Source organism: Siniperca chuatsi, linkage group LG1 (genome assembly GCF_020085105.1).
Source record: "Siniperca chuatsi isolate FFG_IHB_CAS linkage group LG1, ASM2008510v1, whole genome shotgun sequence".
Lineage (NCBI taxonomy): Eukaryota > Metazoa > Chordata > Actinopteri > Centrarchiformes > Sinipercidae > Siniperca > Siniperca chuatsi.
Window position 1 is genome coordinate 11,182,767 of NC_058042.1, and position 14,383 is coordinate 11,197,149.

At 40.0% G+C, this 14,383-nt stretch overlaps 2 protein-coding genes across 9 annotated transcripts in view; one reads left to right on the forward strand and one right to left on the reverse strand.

Annotated features, from left to right (window-relative positions):
- wdsub1 (WD repeat, sterile alpha motif and U-box domain containing 1) lies at positions 1-12,680 on the forward strand. Of its 6 annotated transcripts, none has more exons than XM_044203037.1 (13): positions 1-129; positions 1,498-1,909; positions 2,313-2,500; positions 3,257-3,343; positions 4,200-4,293; positions 5,342-5,375; positions 5,504-5,544; positions 7,401-7,507; positions 7,677-7,694; positions 8,113-8,145; positions 8,518-8,697; positions 10,052-10,186; positions 10,357-12,680. In XM_044203037.1, exons 2-13 carry the CDS (start codon positions 1,512-1,514, stop codon positions 10,506-10,508), a joined length of 1,467 nt encoding a protein of 488 aa, XP_044058972.1. In that variant the 5' UTR covers positions 1-129; positions 1,498-1,511; the 3' UTR covers positions 10,509-12,680. The 6 variants fall into 6 exon arrangements, with proteins under 6 accessions (XP_044058972.1, XP_044058981.1, XP_044059016.1 ...); XM_044203046.1 differs by having other exon boundaries at positions 8,119-8,145; XM_044203081.1 differs by having other exon boundaries at positions 10,331-10,825.
- LOC122879176 (protein TANC1-like) overlaps positions 12,096-14,383 on the reverse strand; it is a 35,216-nt gene continuing 32,928 nt past the window's right edge. For all 3 annotated transcript variants that reach the window (XM_044202980.1, XM_044203001.1, XM_044202992.1), the window contains one exon: positions 12,096-14,300. In XM_044202980.1, the coding sequence (XP_044058915.1) occupies positions 12,932-14,300 (1,369 nt within the window). In that variant the 3' untranslated portion in view covers positions 12,096-12,931. The remainder of the gene's footprint in view (positions 14,301-14,383) is intronic.

The window sequence follows — 14,383 nt, forward strand, 5'->3', positions numbered from 1 at the left end:
CCCTGATTTAGGAGCTCTTCAAGTCTGAAGAGACACACAGAGGGTGACGTAACCCGCTTTACGTCACGGTCAGCTGTTCGATGAGGAAGTAAACAACAGTCAACTGAACAGACAACACGACGGAGAAAGGTACCGCACGTTACAATTAGATTTCATTTGATTTGCCGCTTGAGTTTGGTTGTTGGGATGTTTTGCCAGGTTTTTTCGCGCTGGTGAATAATATTTGACATTATAACATGAAGTAGAGAGTTGCTTCTCGGCTCTGCTGCACCGTTAGCTACAGACACAGCTTCCCCATGGCTTCTGTTATTCGTCTGCTGCTTTTTTTTCTTGGTCTGTTAGTGAAGTGATATGACAAACACATTTTTTTCCAGATTAAAAAAGGAAAACTACATGGATGTTCCTTGTTTCCTGGTCTGCTGTTGAACTTGAATGAGCCATTCATAAAGTTCAACGTGCTGCACAAACAGATTGTTAGACACATGTGCTTTAAATTGCTGATAACCAACGGTCACTAATGTTGAGGGCAGAGCTGTGGACTTGAGACTCCAATCAAACCTCAAAATGAGGTGTAACTTGACTTCCTTGAGATTTGACTCCCTGAAGACTTGAGGAATAAAAGTAAAAAAATAGAACATTTCTCCGCCTGGTGAAATCCCTGAACAATAAAGAATGTATCTTAAACTTAATTTATCCCATGTGCAATATGTGCTCTTAGTAGTAATGCATTATAAACTGCCTCTTGGTTCCCTGCACAGTTTAGGCCTACATTATTTTTCTTATCTTTATTCTTTGGGTTGCAGCTTTCATTGCTTTTATCATACACCCTTTGTCTTATTTTGATTGTTCTTATTCTAGTACAGCACTTTCAATGTCTTCAATTGTAGTCTTAGTGTGTTTTTACTGTGTTTATGTTTCACGTTTGTGTTTTATTCTGCCTTGCTGCAAAAATGATTTTCTGTGTATTTATAGGGGTGAGTTCTCAGCTATGTGAAAGCTTGGGCTTTCAGAAATTGTGCTGAGAAATTAAAATGTTTAAATGCTGCAACAATTATTTTCCTTTTTTTTTTTTAATTATCAACTGATTTATCAGGTAGTCCATAAACTGTCAGAAAATAGTAAAACAAGTGCCCCAGCACAATTTCTGAAAGCCCAAGGTGATGTCTTGTTTTGTCTGACCAACAGTCCAAAACCTGTGAAGCAGGAGTGTACAAGGCAGCAAGGAAAAGGACCCACATGCAGACAACAGGGCAGACAGCAGCAGTTCACTTATTTAATGATAAAGTGACGATGTATAAGCTTACAGGCAAGGGTAGCAAATCCAAACAGAAATAGTAGAAAATGAGTTCAATAATTTATATATTCTTATGTGTTTTTCACGTTCAGGACTTGCTAATTCCTTGCTGTATGAAAAAAAGAAACTGATGGAATATATTGCTATATCATGTCTCTGAACCATTTCCCCTCTTCCCTTCATTCCCTGTATATGAACTTTAGGACCGGCTCTCCAAATGACGTCTCTGATTTGCACTTTACAAGACCATGGAGACGATGTCAACTGGTGTGCATTCACTGCCAAACTGTTAGCCACGTGTTCTGGGGACAAAACTGTCAGGATATACAACACCTGTGACTTCTCGGAGCTGCCCTTCTCACCACTGTCAGGACATGGCTACAGCGTCCACTGCTGCTGCTTCAGCACCTGCGGACAGTTCCTCGCCTCATGTTCGACTGATGCAACAACACTGGTCTGGTCCATGGACACGGGTGAGATCGAGGCCGTCTTGGAGCATCCTGGTCGCAGTCCTGTGAGGATCTGCGCGCTCTCTCCTGACTCTGCCCACCTGGTTTCTGGTGCATCTGATGGGACTTTGGCTCTGTGGGATTTCCCCTCCAAACAGCTGCGCAGGTAAAGTTGATAGCTTACATTTTTATAGAGCTGAAACGATTAGTTGATCAAAAGAAAATTAATTTGCAAACATTTTATTTTATAATCAAGTGCAAGGGTGTAGGTTTGGTTTCTAGTTCACTATGTTTTGACATTTTATAGCCTAATGATTGATACATTAATTGGTAAAATACTCAGTAGATTAAGTGATTAATTAAAATTGTTTGGTAATTGCAGGCCCACTATTTATACAGATAGACAGCACACTACAAGTCTCTCTCATAACTTGACAGAAGGAGCTGAAAACCTCTGCAAACAACTCTCCTGGCCATGCGATATTATACTAGAACAATGGCAATACAGTTGAATTAAACTGAAAAAGAAGTGTCTGTTGATGCAGCTGCTGTTGGTTGTGTTTGTGAAGGACCGGAGCAGTGAATGACACGACACTGGTGGCCTGCTCCTTCAGCCCCTGCAGTCAGGTGTTCATGACCGGCTCCACCTATGGAGACCTGCGTCTGTGGGACCTGGACATGAACCAGCTCCATGCGGAGAAAAATGCCCACGACCTGGGGGTCACCTGCTGCACCTTCGCTCCCACCATCCTCAGTGGTGAGAACCATTGCTATGTATTTATCAACTGCTCTGTGGCACACGGTTTAGTCAGGTGTTTCTGGCAGCATTTGAGAGTAAAGAAATCTTAAGAATAAAATGATTATTATAAAATTATATATTGGTCAGTACTCATTTTTTTTAATGTAAACATTTTTGGCAAGAATCCCTCTCATCTGATTATTAAAAGGTTTAACAGATATATGTACAGAGGCAGGATACTTTACAATTAAATTAGTATGAATAACTATGAATAAATATGCCAGTATTAAACTATAATTAAGAAAATTAAGGGTCAACTGTACATGAATCTGCAGCCTATAAAACTTCTATTCTTTTTCATGTCTGTCATCATATATACTGAATATCACTACATCTGTGATAATATCAGCCCACTGGGGTATAAGTTTTACATAAAGCATGCATGTCACCTAGTTACAGTACACACTGTCACATTCTTAAAACAAATACTGTACACATGTCAGCCCTTATAGAAGAAGGTGGTATAGGAGGGTAATTATGGTAATATTGACATCCACCATTCTCTAAGGTTTGTCAAAATCACGTCAGTGGAGTCCGTGATGTTGTGTGTGATGAACAGAAAGGTGACGCACAGCTGATTCGTTTCATTTCACTGTTGGGGAAAGTAACATCTACCGGCTGGTTGCCTTACATCAAGGCTGATTGTTGTTTGTGAAAGATTGAGTACAGGCTGATTTGTTTGGTATGCAATATTTATTTATTTGTTTCTTTTAGGTGGTCAAGTTGTGCAGTTTCATCTGGCATCCTGTGGGCAAGACAGTCTCCTCAAGATCTGGGCCATTAACAAGTTCAACTCTGGAGGTAGAGTGACAAATCTCTACCTTTTTAAATACTGGAAGATCTCTCTCTCTCTCTCTCTCTTTCTTTCTTTCTTTCTTTCTTTCTTTCTTTCTTTCTTTCTCTCTCTCTCTCTCTCTCTCTCTCTCTCTCTCTCTCTCTCTCTCTCTCTCTCTCTCTCTCTCTCTCATATGATCCTCTCTGTCATTATTACAACCTGAGTTGTAGATTGTAAACCTGGGTTATCCATGTGTTCCAGCGTTGCAGTCTTCATATATAGTTAACAACTGTTAAAGTGCTGCCATACAAGGCAGAATTTAAGTATTATGTTGTTCTACGTGAGGTGTTGTTATAGTCTGAGCAGTGGATAATTCTCTCTGTGCTGGAGAAACTTCACTCTGCACACACAGTAGTTGTCTAGACTAGAGACAAGTCTGAGGCTGAATATTGATGTGTGCAGTTTCTGTATCAACTAACTTAGTCTGACTCTGATTACAGCTCTCAGAGGCACATTTCATTTGTGTAACTATCAGCACCAGTATATCAAGACAAATCACTGGAGCTGCTTGATAAAAGTACATTGTATTTTAATCAAATCCAGAGTAGCTGCCAGTCCAAGCCTTTTTTTCTGTGTTTTTCATGCTATTATAGTGCTTGTATTTGTGCACAGATTTAGAAAATTAAAATTTCTGACTTTTCTGCATTCAACAGCTTCCCTTCTTTTCTCTTTCTGTCTTTTTGTCTCACTCACTGTTTTTGGTGGCTTTTTAACAAACATCACTCACAGCACAATAAAAATCCTACCTGTAGTATGGCTTACTGGTCAGGGGGAATATTTGACTCATTTGTGTATAACTGCAGTTGTTTCTCTCTCTTGTAGCCTATAAAATGCAGCTCCTGCACACATTAACTGGCCAGTCGGCTCCGGTCCTCTCCTGTGCGTACTCCTCAGATGGGCAGCTGCTTGTGTCTGGGTAGGATCTTTAAGAAGGTTAAGGAAGCCTATTGGTGACTTTGAATGTATATACTCTACATTTCTGCCAACCATTTTCCCAAAGCTTATTTTAAGTTTTTAGATTGATTTCTTAAGTTCCAGGCAGCCAATATTTCCTGTCCATTCCAGTATAGTGTGAAAATCAACTCGCAGAGACTAAAACTTAGGTTCAGGCTTAGAAAATAGGTAACCCATCACAGCTATCATTTACTCATCTTTACTTTTTGTCTAATTTTTGTTAATATTGCATGGTAATGTTTTTTTAAAGAGTGAGTTTATGACTGTTGTTGTTGGAAAAATGCACCACTCCTTGAGCTGTCATTAAAGTCCTGGTGGCTGTTCAGGAAATTGACCAAAGGTTGCTGTTGCACCAACAGCAATGGAAGAGTTTTCAAAACAGTGTATGCTTACAATAGCATTATCACACAATAATAACACAACTCTGACCAAAAAAAGCAGCCAAAACGTTCACTATGATGTAACTATTATGTATTTCAAGCAAGTTTCAAATAGATTTTATAATAAATCTAAAAGCTTACATACATACGTACATTTTGAGAAACGGTCAGCAATCATGTAAATTATATACAAAATTGGATTTGATGGGCTTAAACATATAAAAGCACCTGTATGTTCCTTTTAACACACACATTTATAAGATTTTTAACCATCTTGATTCCCTCAAGAAAATTCAAAAAAAATTGCTGGAGTTTCAAGCCATATGCTCAATCTATATTTTACATCAATTTCTTGATCTTAAATAGATCAGTATCCATGTCTTGATCTATTTAGGATCAAGACATTGATATGAGATTGATATGAAATATAGATTGTTTGCCTGGACTTATAAGTAGGCCACCACCATTGACACAGCTATAAGAGTGCAGTACTTCAGTGGAACCATTGGAGGGAGACATGGATTGCTTAATTCCTCAACTAGTGAAAGTGGATCTGAACATGCTGTGCCAAATAGTTTATTTAAAATATTGCTCACATAGTTACAATTGCATCTTTTTTATTTCCTTCAGCTCAGTGGACAAAACTGTTACAGTCTATGATGCTGTAAGTACCTCTGCTTTTTATTGATTTACTTAGTATTAAAACTTTTTACCATAGACTTAAATTATATACTGCTCCATTCATAACATAACGCTCATATTTGTTGTGCACTACACTTTGTCTGTTTGCAGAAAAATGCAGTTTTGCTTTACACACTGAACCAGCACGAGAGGTAAATACTAACGTATAATTACAAAGTTGTTGTTTACTGGACTTTCTCATTGAATTTAAGCATGCATTTGTAAAAGTCCTGAGGTAAATTAATTGATTTATCTCTTGCCAGACAGAATGTATTGTGTATAATTAGTTATTTGATGACATAATTTAATGTCCTTTCACATATTTGTATCTTGAAAAAAATCAACAAGAACAAGAAGTTAAATTTGAATAAAATCTGTCACAATGTGAGATCCTGAATGTTTAAAAACATATTTTATCAAATTTTGTAAATGTTTTTCTGGTAAAACACAAAAAAACATTTGAAACTAACAGGACGAACAACAGTTTACGTTGTTTCTGTGATTTTGAAAATATCATAAAATAGAAACATTATAACATATTAATAATGGGATAATGCTGTGATAAATGTGACTCAATATTATTTTTGTCCATATTTCCCACCCCTGTTTATATTTCACCACTTACACACTTGATGTTTGTGCAGAATTTGTAAAAGAGGTCTTTGACACAGTTTCTCTGGCAACTGGTGGTAACTTCTGTTTACAAACATACACAAGTTTCTCTTTGATAAACATATTTTTGGGGAAAATCCACTGCAAGATGCGTTGCAATGCTAATACTTAAAAAACACAGTTATTGGTGGTATATTTTGCATTTCTGGACCTATTTTGTTTGGTAATTTTCTTACTTCCACTGGACACATATGATGAGACGTCACACTGATATATTTCTAGTTTTATTAGGTTTTGATACCACAAATTGTTCAGTTATATAAAAGATGAGCAGTAAATGTCATTTACAACAAGAAATCACTTGTAGGGAAGGCAGAGACACCACAGACAGTACCTTCAATTGATTATGACCCAGTCTGGTCACAAAACATCCCTTTTTAGCATTTTTATAAAAAGGCTATCACTCTGTCTCTCCCCCTACACATACACGCACATATAAGCCACAGCTAAATGATCACACTTACAAGTTATTTAAGTCCATCAAGCCACCTGTGATTGAAAGGCAGAAAGCTCACTTCCTTTCAGTGGGGAAAATGAAAGTAATTTTGGAAAACCTTACTGAAGTGGAAGTAGATGAGGCAAGTTGAGAGAAAGTGGATAAGTGGCAAAAAAGTACAGAACAACACCTGACGAAATACCTCCAGGAAATTCATTTGACTTTAGACAAACTGATAATATAACAGTGTGAGAGTATCTTGCAGGTCTTGGGTTAGAGCATGCCTTTCTCTAACGTTGTTTGAAGCCAACTAGCTTTTGTGGATCAACATTTCTGAGCAATCCAGCTTAGGTTTTAGAGAGATTGTCCTCATTAACGTTGCCTTGACTTTCTTGAGTCTACTGAAAATCCTTATTTAGATCTTAGTGCAGCCTTTGACGTGGTAAGCCATCACTGAATTGGCCCTCTGATGGAGAACATTTCCATCCTTGGTACATATTTAGGTCTGGTATTGAGCCATAGTGCCCACCTTTTAACCCTGTAAGAGCCGAACTGTAGCCTCAGATCTTTAGACAGGGTCCTTACAGCTGCTATGGAGCCTAGGACTAAGATTTTGGGCTTTTGGTTTCAGCTTCTGAATGCTTTGAATGGACCTGCTTAAGGGTTCAGATTCACTATTATCTTTTAAAGTTACTTACTTTTACAGATTTTGTTTTATGTGCTTTTTTGTTTCCCTTCAGTCCTCTTGGTTTGTCTTTTTAATTGATAATATTAGGACTAAGATGTTTGTCTTTGATTGGTAAATCTCTTTGGAAATGTATATTTTTTAGTCTTTTTTTTTGTTACTATACATGTACCTCATAGGTTACACCTCATTGTGATTACTGTCCTCTGCTGCAGGTATGTGACGGCATGTTCCTTCTCTCCAACTTCACCACTAATTGCTACAGGATCTATGGATAAGACTGTAAACATCTGGAGGCTGGAGGATGAATGCAGTGGCCATGGTGGGAAACACACACACACACACACACACACACACACACACACACACACACACACACACACACACACACACACACCAATAGAGTAACATCTATATTTTGAGGATTAATTTAGTCTTGTAATCTATTTTTGTGTCTGCCTCCTTTACTGCAACTTGTGTCCAATGGAAAGGTGGGAAGTCGTTGCCTGGTTAGTTTTCTTTTTATCTTAAATATTGTTGACACTTGAAAGGAAGGTGGGAAAAGTTGCTTTTACAATGCCAAATGTACACTAAACAACAGCAAACAGGACTCAGGTGGCATTCTGTTTGCCAGCTCTGAAAAAATGCAGAAAATCTTTTCTGCTAAATATGGCTATTCTAAGACTAATGTCATTTGCAGTCAGTTAAATCTTTAGCAGTCCTATTGGAAGAGTTGCACCTCGGTACTAGAAGCTTTTATTTCATCCGTGTGCTGAGATGTCGTGTTAAACTAGTTTCATCTTGTGTTGAAGTACACAGGTGTTGTGCATAAGAGTGCTCTCTTCTCCCTTTCAGTCTCAAGTGTCTCAGATTGCATTGCATTGCACATGTTTACAGTTACTTATGCCTTTTTTTTTTTTTTTTGAGTTTCAGAGAAGTCTACTCTGACATCAAGTGAAGGTAGGAAGGAAGAAAATATCACTTTCTGTATAGTATATTACGCTGGGGTGCTTGCATCAGTAAAAATCAGTAAATGAGACACCACCATTAGGAATGTCATGTGTTTACCAGCAGGTAGTCCAAGTTTGGTCTAGCATTTCTGTCTCCCTCTGTCTCACCTTTTTTTAGTTTCATCTTGTTTCAATGAAAATGTCGATGAAACCCCCAGACATTTATTTATATTACTATACAAGCCGTGCTAGCCACAGCCACCTAATCAATAATTAGTCAGCAGGATTCCAGGATAGTCTTGCATGGAGAATATCTGGCCATTTATCAAAAGGTGCTGCAGCTGTCAAGGACCGACTGTCTTGCTTTGACTCGCCCTCTCAGGGAGAACGTCAGTGGGCCGATCGAAGCTGCTGGTCAGCGATTGGTCAGAAGTGGACGTGTCAGCGTGGCTGGTGGAGGAAGGCCTCGGGGGATTGGTGGACAAATTCACGGCCAACAACATAGATGGGACAGAGCTGCTCAGTCTCACCAAGGAAACACTGGCGTCAGAGCTGCACATAGGTGAGGAAGACAAACATCACACACTGCTCAGCGAGTGCAATGCAATAATCTCTCATAGTCCTAATGCTTGCTTTTGTCCGAAATGTAAGAATATAAACCTGGTTTTATGGGTATTACATGCCTGGTCTCTTGTAAGAATGAACACAGACGTGTGGATTAGGGTTTTTGTACCTATTTACATGGATAAAAGGCGCCACATTAAATTAAAGTAAGGGTGAAGGAATGAATGAATGAATGTTAATGGGGGTTTGGCTCAGCAAGATTATATAATATTAGGCTGTACTGCAAAAGTACTCAGCTTTGGGGCTTCAGCAGTTCTGACTTTAATCTGGAGCACTTCATCAGTTACATAACCCAATCACCAAAACAGTACTTCCCATAAGGTATAAAGTGGATTTACAACTAATATCATTAGGCCTTCTTGGTTATTTCCAAGTCTGTCTGAAATTTAGGTTTATCAGACTTTTTTTTCTGTCTTTATTCTGCAAAATTGGCAACCACAAGTCTAAAGCAGGAGTGTTATGTTGTTGATGTCAGTCTACCAGCTAGGCCAGTATTCGTCATGTAATTGTCAGCAAATGTTTGTTGTTTTGCCATGCCGTCATTTCCATCCCGCAGTCGCTGTCAATCACTCCTCAGTTTACGCAGCTTAAGTGCCATGACAGCTTGTGTTCACATTGTTCTGTTTTTATTAACGTAGTATGAATCCCACCTTTTTAGCAGAACTAACTAACTGTTGAGTAGCAACATGTTTAATCTACTGCAATGAAAGAAACAGGCATATTTTTCAAAGGTGGGAGTGAAATCAATAAGTGTGCTTTCCTTCTAACGAGGCAGCATAACAAAATGAAACACAATGTACCAGTAAGATTATCAGGGAGTCTACAAAGTGTTTTGTGTTCAGCTCTAGTTAGCTCTTTATTTTGTGAGATCATTCATTTTTAGAAGTTAATAAATGCTTCTAATTACTCCGGCAGTCAGGTTCTGCTAAACAGTGTTACTAAAACAACAGTATTCATATTAAAATGCCCTCGAGTGCCTGCTTAGTATTTAACTTTGAATTGGACAGACAGTCAGCAGACACGGTCTGCTCAAACCATGTTCACTCTCACCCACGCTCACATTTGCCATCCAAGAGTGAAAAGTGCTAAACGCAGGAATAACAAATGCTCAGAACCTTGATATTATTGTATATGTTAGTTTTTCGGTCAGTTCAGCTTGTTCCGCTTAATGCTCCAGTGATTTCTATTTTAATGAGAACACACACAAGTCTGTTTTCTTTTCTGGCACATTTCTCTTTTCTCTTGCTTGTGTGTGTGTGTGTGTGTGTGTGTGTGTGTGTGTGTGTGTGTAGAGTCAGTAGGCCTGCGCAGTAAACTCTTGAGGAAGGTGGAGGAGCTGAAGAGTGATTCAGTGTGTTCAGGCATTCCTGATGAGTTCCTTTGTCCAATCACCAGAGAGCTGATGAGGGAACCAGTCATTGCTGCTGGTAAGCGAAGATCAGATCTTTTTCATTTAACACAATTTACATATAATGACACAACATCTCAGTCAGCTCATGAGACACACAGACTCCAAAGTTGTCTGTTTCTTCAGTGTGAAAGGATTGGCTTGTATTTGTTTGTGTAATTAGAGTGTACTGTGGACACCTCCCAACAGATGGATACTCATATGAAAGAGAGGCCATAGAGAGCTGGATCAACACCAAGAACCGCTCCAGCCCCATGACCAACCTCCCCTTACTTACCACGCTGCTCACCCCTAACCACACCCTGAAGATGGCTATTGGCCGCTGGAAGACCAGCCACTAGCATCCAAAAGATCACTGACCCACAGTGCCCCAAATATTTTCCCTAAAGTAGACAGAAACCAGAATACAGTGCTCACAAGGATGCCACAGCATTCCAAGAACAGGTGTGTCTGATTTTATTCAGTTTGAGGCATCTGAACACTGTGGGAGTAGTTTCTTCATTGGCACTCATTTGTAAAGCTGCAATTTTTGACCACCGGGGAGCAGAAAAGCAAAATCGTAGCAGCTTAAATGTACTTTCAGCTTAAAAAAAAAAAAAAAAAAAAAAAAAAAAAGCTCTTAAAAACCCACTGTACACTACCTGCTCAGCACCAAACAGTAGACAGACACAGTTAGCGACAAACTGATGAACATAGAGGAGCATTTAGCAGCTAAAGAGCCAGATATTTCCCTCAGGAGTGCGTTAATATTGGATTTACATTTACATTCAACAGGTGGCTAGAGACACAGCTCCAAATGAATAATCCGTAACTGCTGCATGTGTAAATAAGCAACTGTTTGCTAACAAGTTGGCCAAATCACCTTAAAACGTGATGATATGTCAGTGTTGTGTTCACAACCTGTTTCCGCTGCCCCAAGTGGCCAAAAAAATCAGTTATTGCAGGTTTAATATTCACAAGCCTTACATTTAAGGCTTGTCTGCCAACTCCTCAGAAACATACCTTAGTACTCTTTGCCTTGCTAAATGTTAGACTTTCTCAACTCATTTACTTTAGCTTTAGAAAGCAAGCGATTTGTTTCGGCTGATAATGACCAGTTTTCTGGTCTGTGCTGTACAGAAAACACATAATGATAAAAAAATAACATGTCTGCAACACTGTAGGCTCCTAATTAAATAAAAATTATAAAGTGCACGTTTTGATTACTTAATCTTCATCAAGTTCACAATTTCTCTTGATCTAGCTACCCACAGTACCTTATACAGGTAGCTATTTTGCTGAACAAAACGTTTTTATTGATACATATTACATACAGACACTTCTGGACAAAGCACAGTGTTAAACACAGTGCTTTATAATGAAAAAAAAAAAAACTTTGATTGGGAGGCCTTTAGTGTTGCGTGCATTTTTTATTTATTACTTTTTATTGACTGATTAACCAAAAAAACGATGAGCTGTAAGTGTCTGAAAGCTACAAAGAACTTCAGACTGGAGTGTTGATTTGCAGTTGGATCAGCAATACTAACAACCCTTAGAAATATAGCTTAATGGGGCTTTAATTGAAAATTAGTAATGTTGGTTATCACACTGAAAAGACTATCGGCAGTTAAGCATTACATATATGTGTCTTAAGATTGTCTGAACATTGCAGGACCTTGCTTATAGTTTAGGGTTGACTTCCCTGTACAAGCTAACATCCGGCTTTTAATGAAATGAATGACGATAATGAAAACATTTCCGCAATATTCAGAAATTGCAATGTCCATATTTTTATACAAGTAGTTTATTCTGATGGCTTGGTTAAATGTCAGTTTAGATAAGTTAGGTTGTACTGTGAAATACCTTTTATCCATCCATACACACTCTAAAGCTTAGGCAACATTTTATAGATTATACTGTGAAAGAAGTAGAAGTAGTAGTAGAAGAAATGTAGTCCTCCATTAATATTTTATTATACCACAATAATAATGTGGTACCATTCTGTAATCCATAGTATGACTCTGAAAAGGGTATATGACAACTATGGACATACAGCAATGTAAGAAGTCTCTTAAGATTTGTTATTATTGACTGTTGCTTGTGTAAATGATCTCTCTGTGTCCAAACAAACCAATAAGCACTTCATATGAATATGTCATCTGCTATGCAAAAATAAATAACATATACTGTGGATATTGAAGCAATCCATTAAATATTAGATTATGACAAGAAGTTTCCAACAATGTCATGTACAGTGCCGTTTTTTATCAAATGTACCAAGAAAAAGAATCTCAAGTACACAAAGTAATTTCTTTTGAAGCCTGTAATGCTGACAGATAACCACTTACAGGGCAATATATAATCTGCAAATATAGTGTACACCGTACAAATATAAATATTTTTTAAAAGACACTTGACAATAGAAATGGTCATATCCTGCAACTAACAGCATGAGGTTGTTTTTATATTCGTGCACAAAGCTTTCTCTGACTTCTATACTGTATTTGATATAATAAAGTTTAGACAATATACTACTTATGTTTTTAAATCCCTATTTAAGGTATGTCTGGTTTTCTTGAATACACTAGTGTAGCTGTAGACATGTAAGCAAAAGCATAGTAGCCTGAGTTGAACACTGGTTCTAGATTGTAAGTGCAGTGCAGCAGCATAACTCTACAAAACAGGCTCAGGGAAGGGAGCTGCTATCAAACCAGTCTCCCTTGCTACCTTATGTGGGACATAGTTTGTTGAAATCAGCCTGTATCTGTGCTTTGATAAACTATATTCAGACGTTGGACTCTATAAATGAGCGTTTGGGTTTGATGGGAGCCATATGCAGAGCCGGGTTGTCTCTCGTTAGGCTCGCCTGTCTGTGCCTCCCATCAGGGAAACGTAGCTGGGAGGATGCTGTGGCTCTGGCCTCTCGCTGGTGGGGCCGCTCTCCAAAATCCCGGCCCTGCTGCTGGCTGTTGGCCTGACTTCCAGAGAGCTGCTCCTGAAATGAAGAGCGTTTGAACTCATTGTTAAACCCTTGAAACTCCATTGCTGACATACTGAAACTCTCCACCCCTCCTCCTCCTCCCTGCCGGCTCAGGCCAGAGGTCAGCTGGCCCTGGACTCGCACTGATTTGTCCATTACTCCCATGAAGGGCCGGGGCTTTAGCTCAGGTTTTGTCTTGAAGCTACCACTACTCTTGATGGGGCATGGGGCGTCCGGCACCTGCTGCCTCCCGCCGTCTGATAGGTTCCCACTGGAGGCCTGACTGGAGCTGGAGCCCCTTGAGCCTGCTGTTCCTCCTCCTCCACCGCCCTCCCTCCTAACCTCCATACCAGACCCCAGAGCAAGAGCCAGGCCATCTAGAGCCACAGAGTGGGTGGAGAATCTGTCAGAGCCCCTGGAAAAGCTGGAGGAGCGGGGCTGGTACATCTGGAGAGGCCCAGGTGGGGAGGAGCTGTTGGGGGACATGGGGTGATAATGCTCAGTGGGGCTGTGTCCAGAGTGTTCATTGGCCGATCCAGGGCTGATGTCAATACCCAGCACCGGTGCAGGCCTCAGAGAGGTGGAGATATGTCTGCCGGGCAGAGGACTGGAGGGACCACACAGAGAGAGAGGCCTGCCCCCAACTCTGTTCCCTGACTGGAGGGAGTGGCAGTGGTGATGAGTCCTGCTGCCCTGGTTCTGGGTCTGCCTGTTGATAGCAGGAACGGGCTCAGGCATGTCCACAAACAGTTGGTTCTGCACATATTCCTCTTGAGGGAAACATGGTGACTGATCTGCTACACCAAAGGCCACACCTCCAGGGAGAGTCCTGTTGGGAGCGTACGGATTCAGAGGCCAAAATTCTGGACTTTTCCCACACTGCAGGCTCACTTCCTCACCTTCCACCTTCTCTTCCTCCTTCTCTGCATCAGTCTGCTCTGTGGGGATTTGCCTCTCCAGACTTCCCTGTGAATAGACGTCTGTCTCCTCCTCTGTGGCTTGATGGTGGTGGGTGTGAGGGTCCCTGTTGTAACCCTGTGCCGTGTTGTTGCTGGATGCCTTCTGATGATGTTTGCATTCCTCCTCTACCCGCACCAGCAGGCGCCGGATCTCCCGGTTGGATGGGCAGAGTCGTGCTGCTTCGTGGAGGTCTGCCAGCGCTGCAGCAAACTGCCTGGGGAGGACAGAGAAAATGAACAAAGGAACTTCAAAAACACTTAATTTACAGTACCACAGAGACGTTGCCTCCCAGTGAAT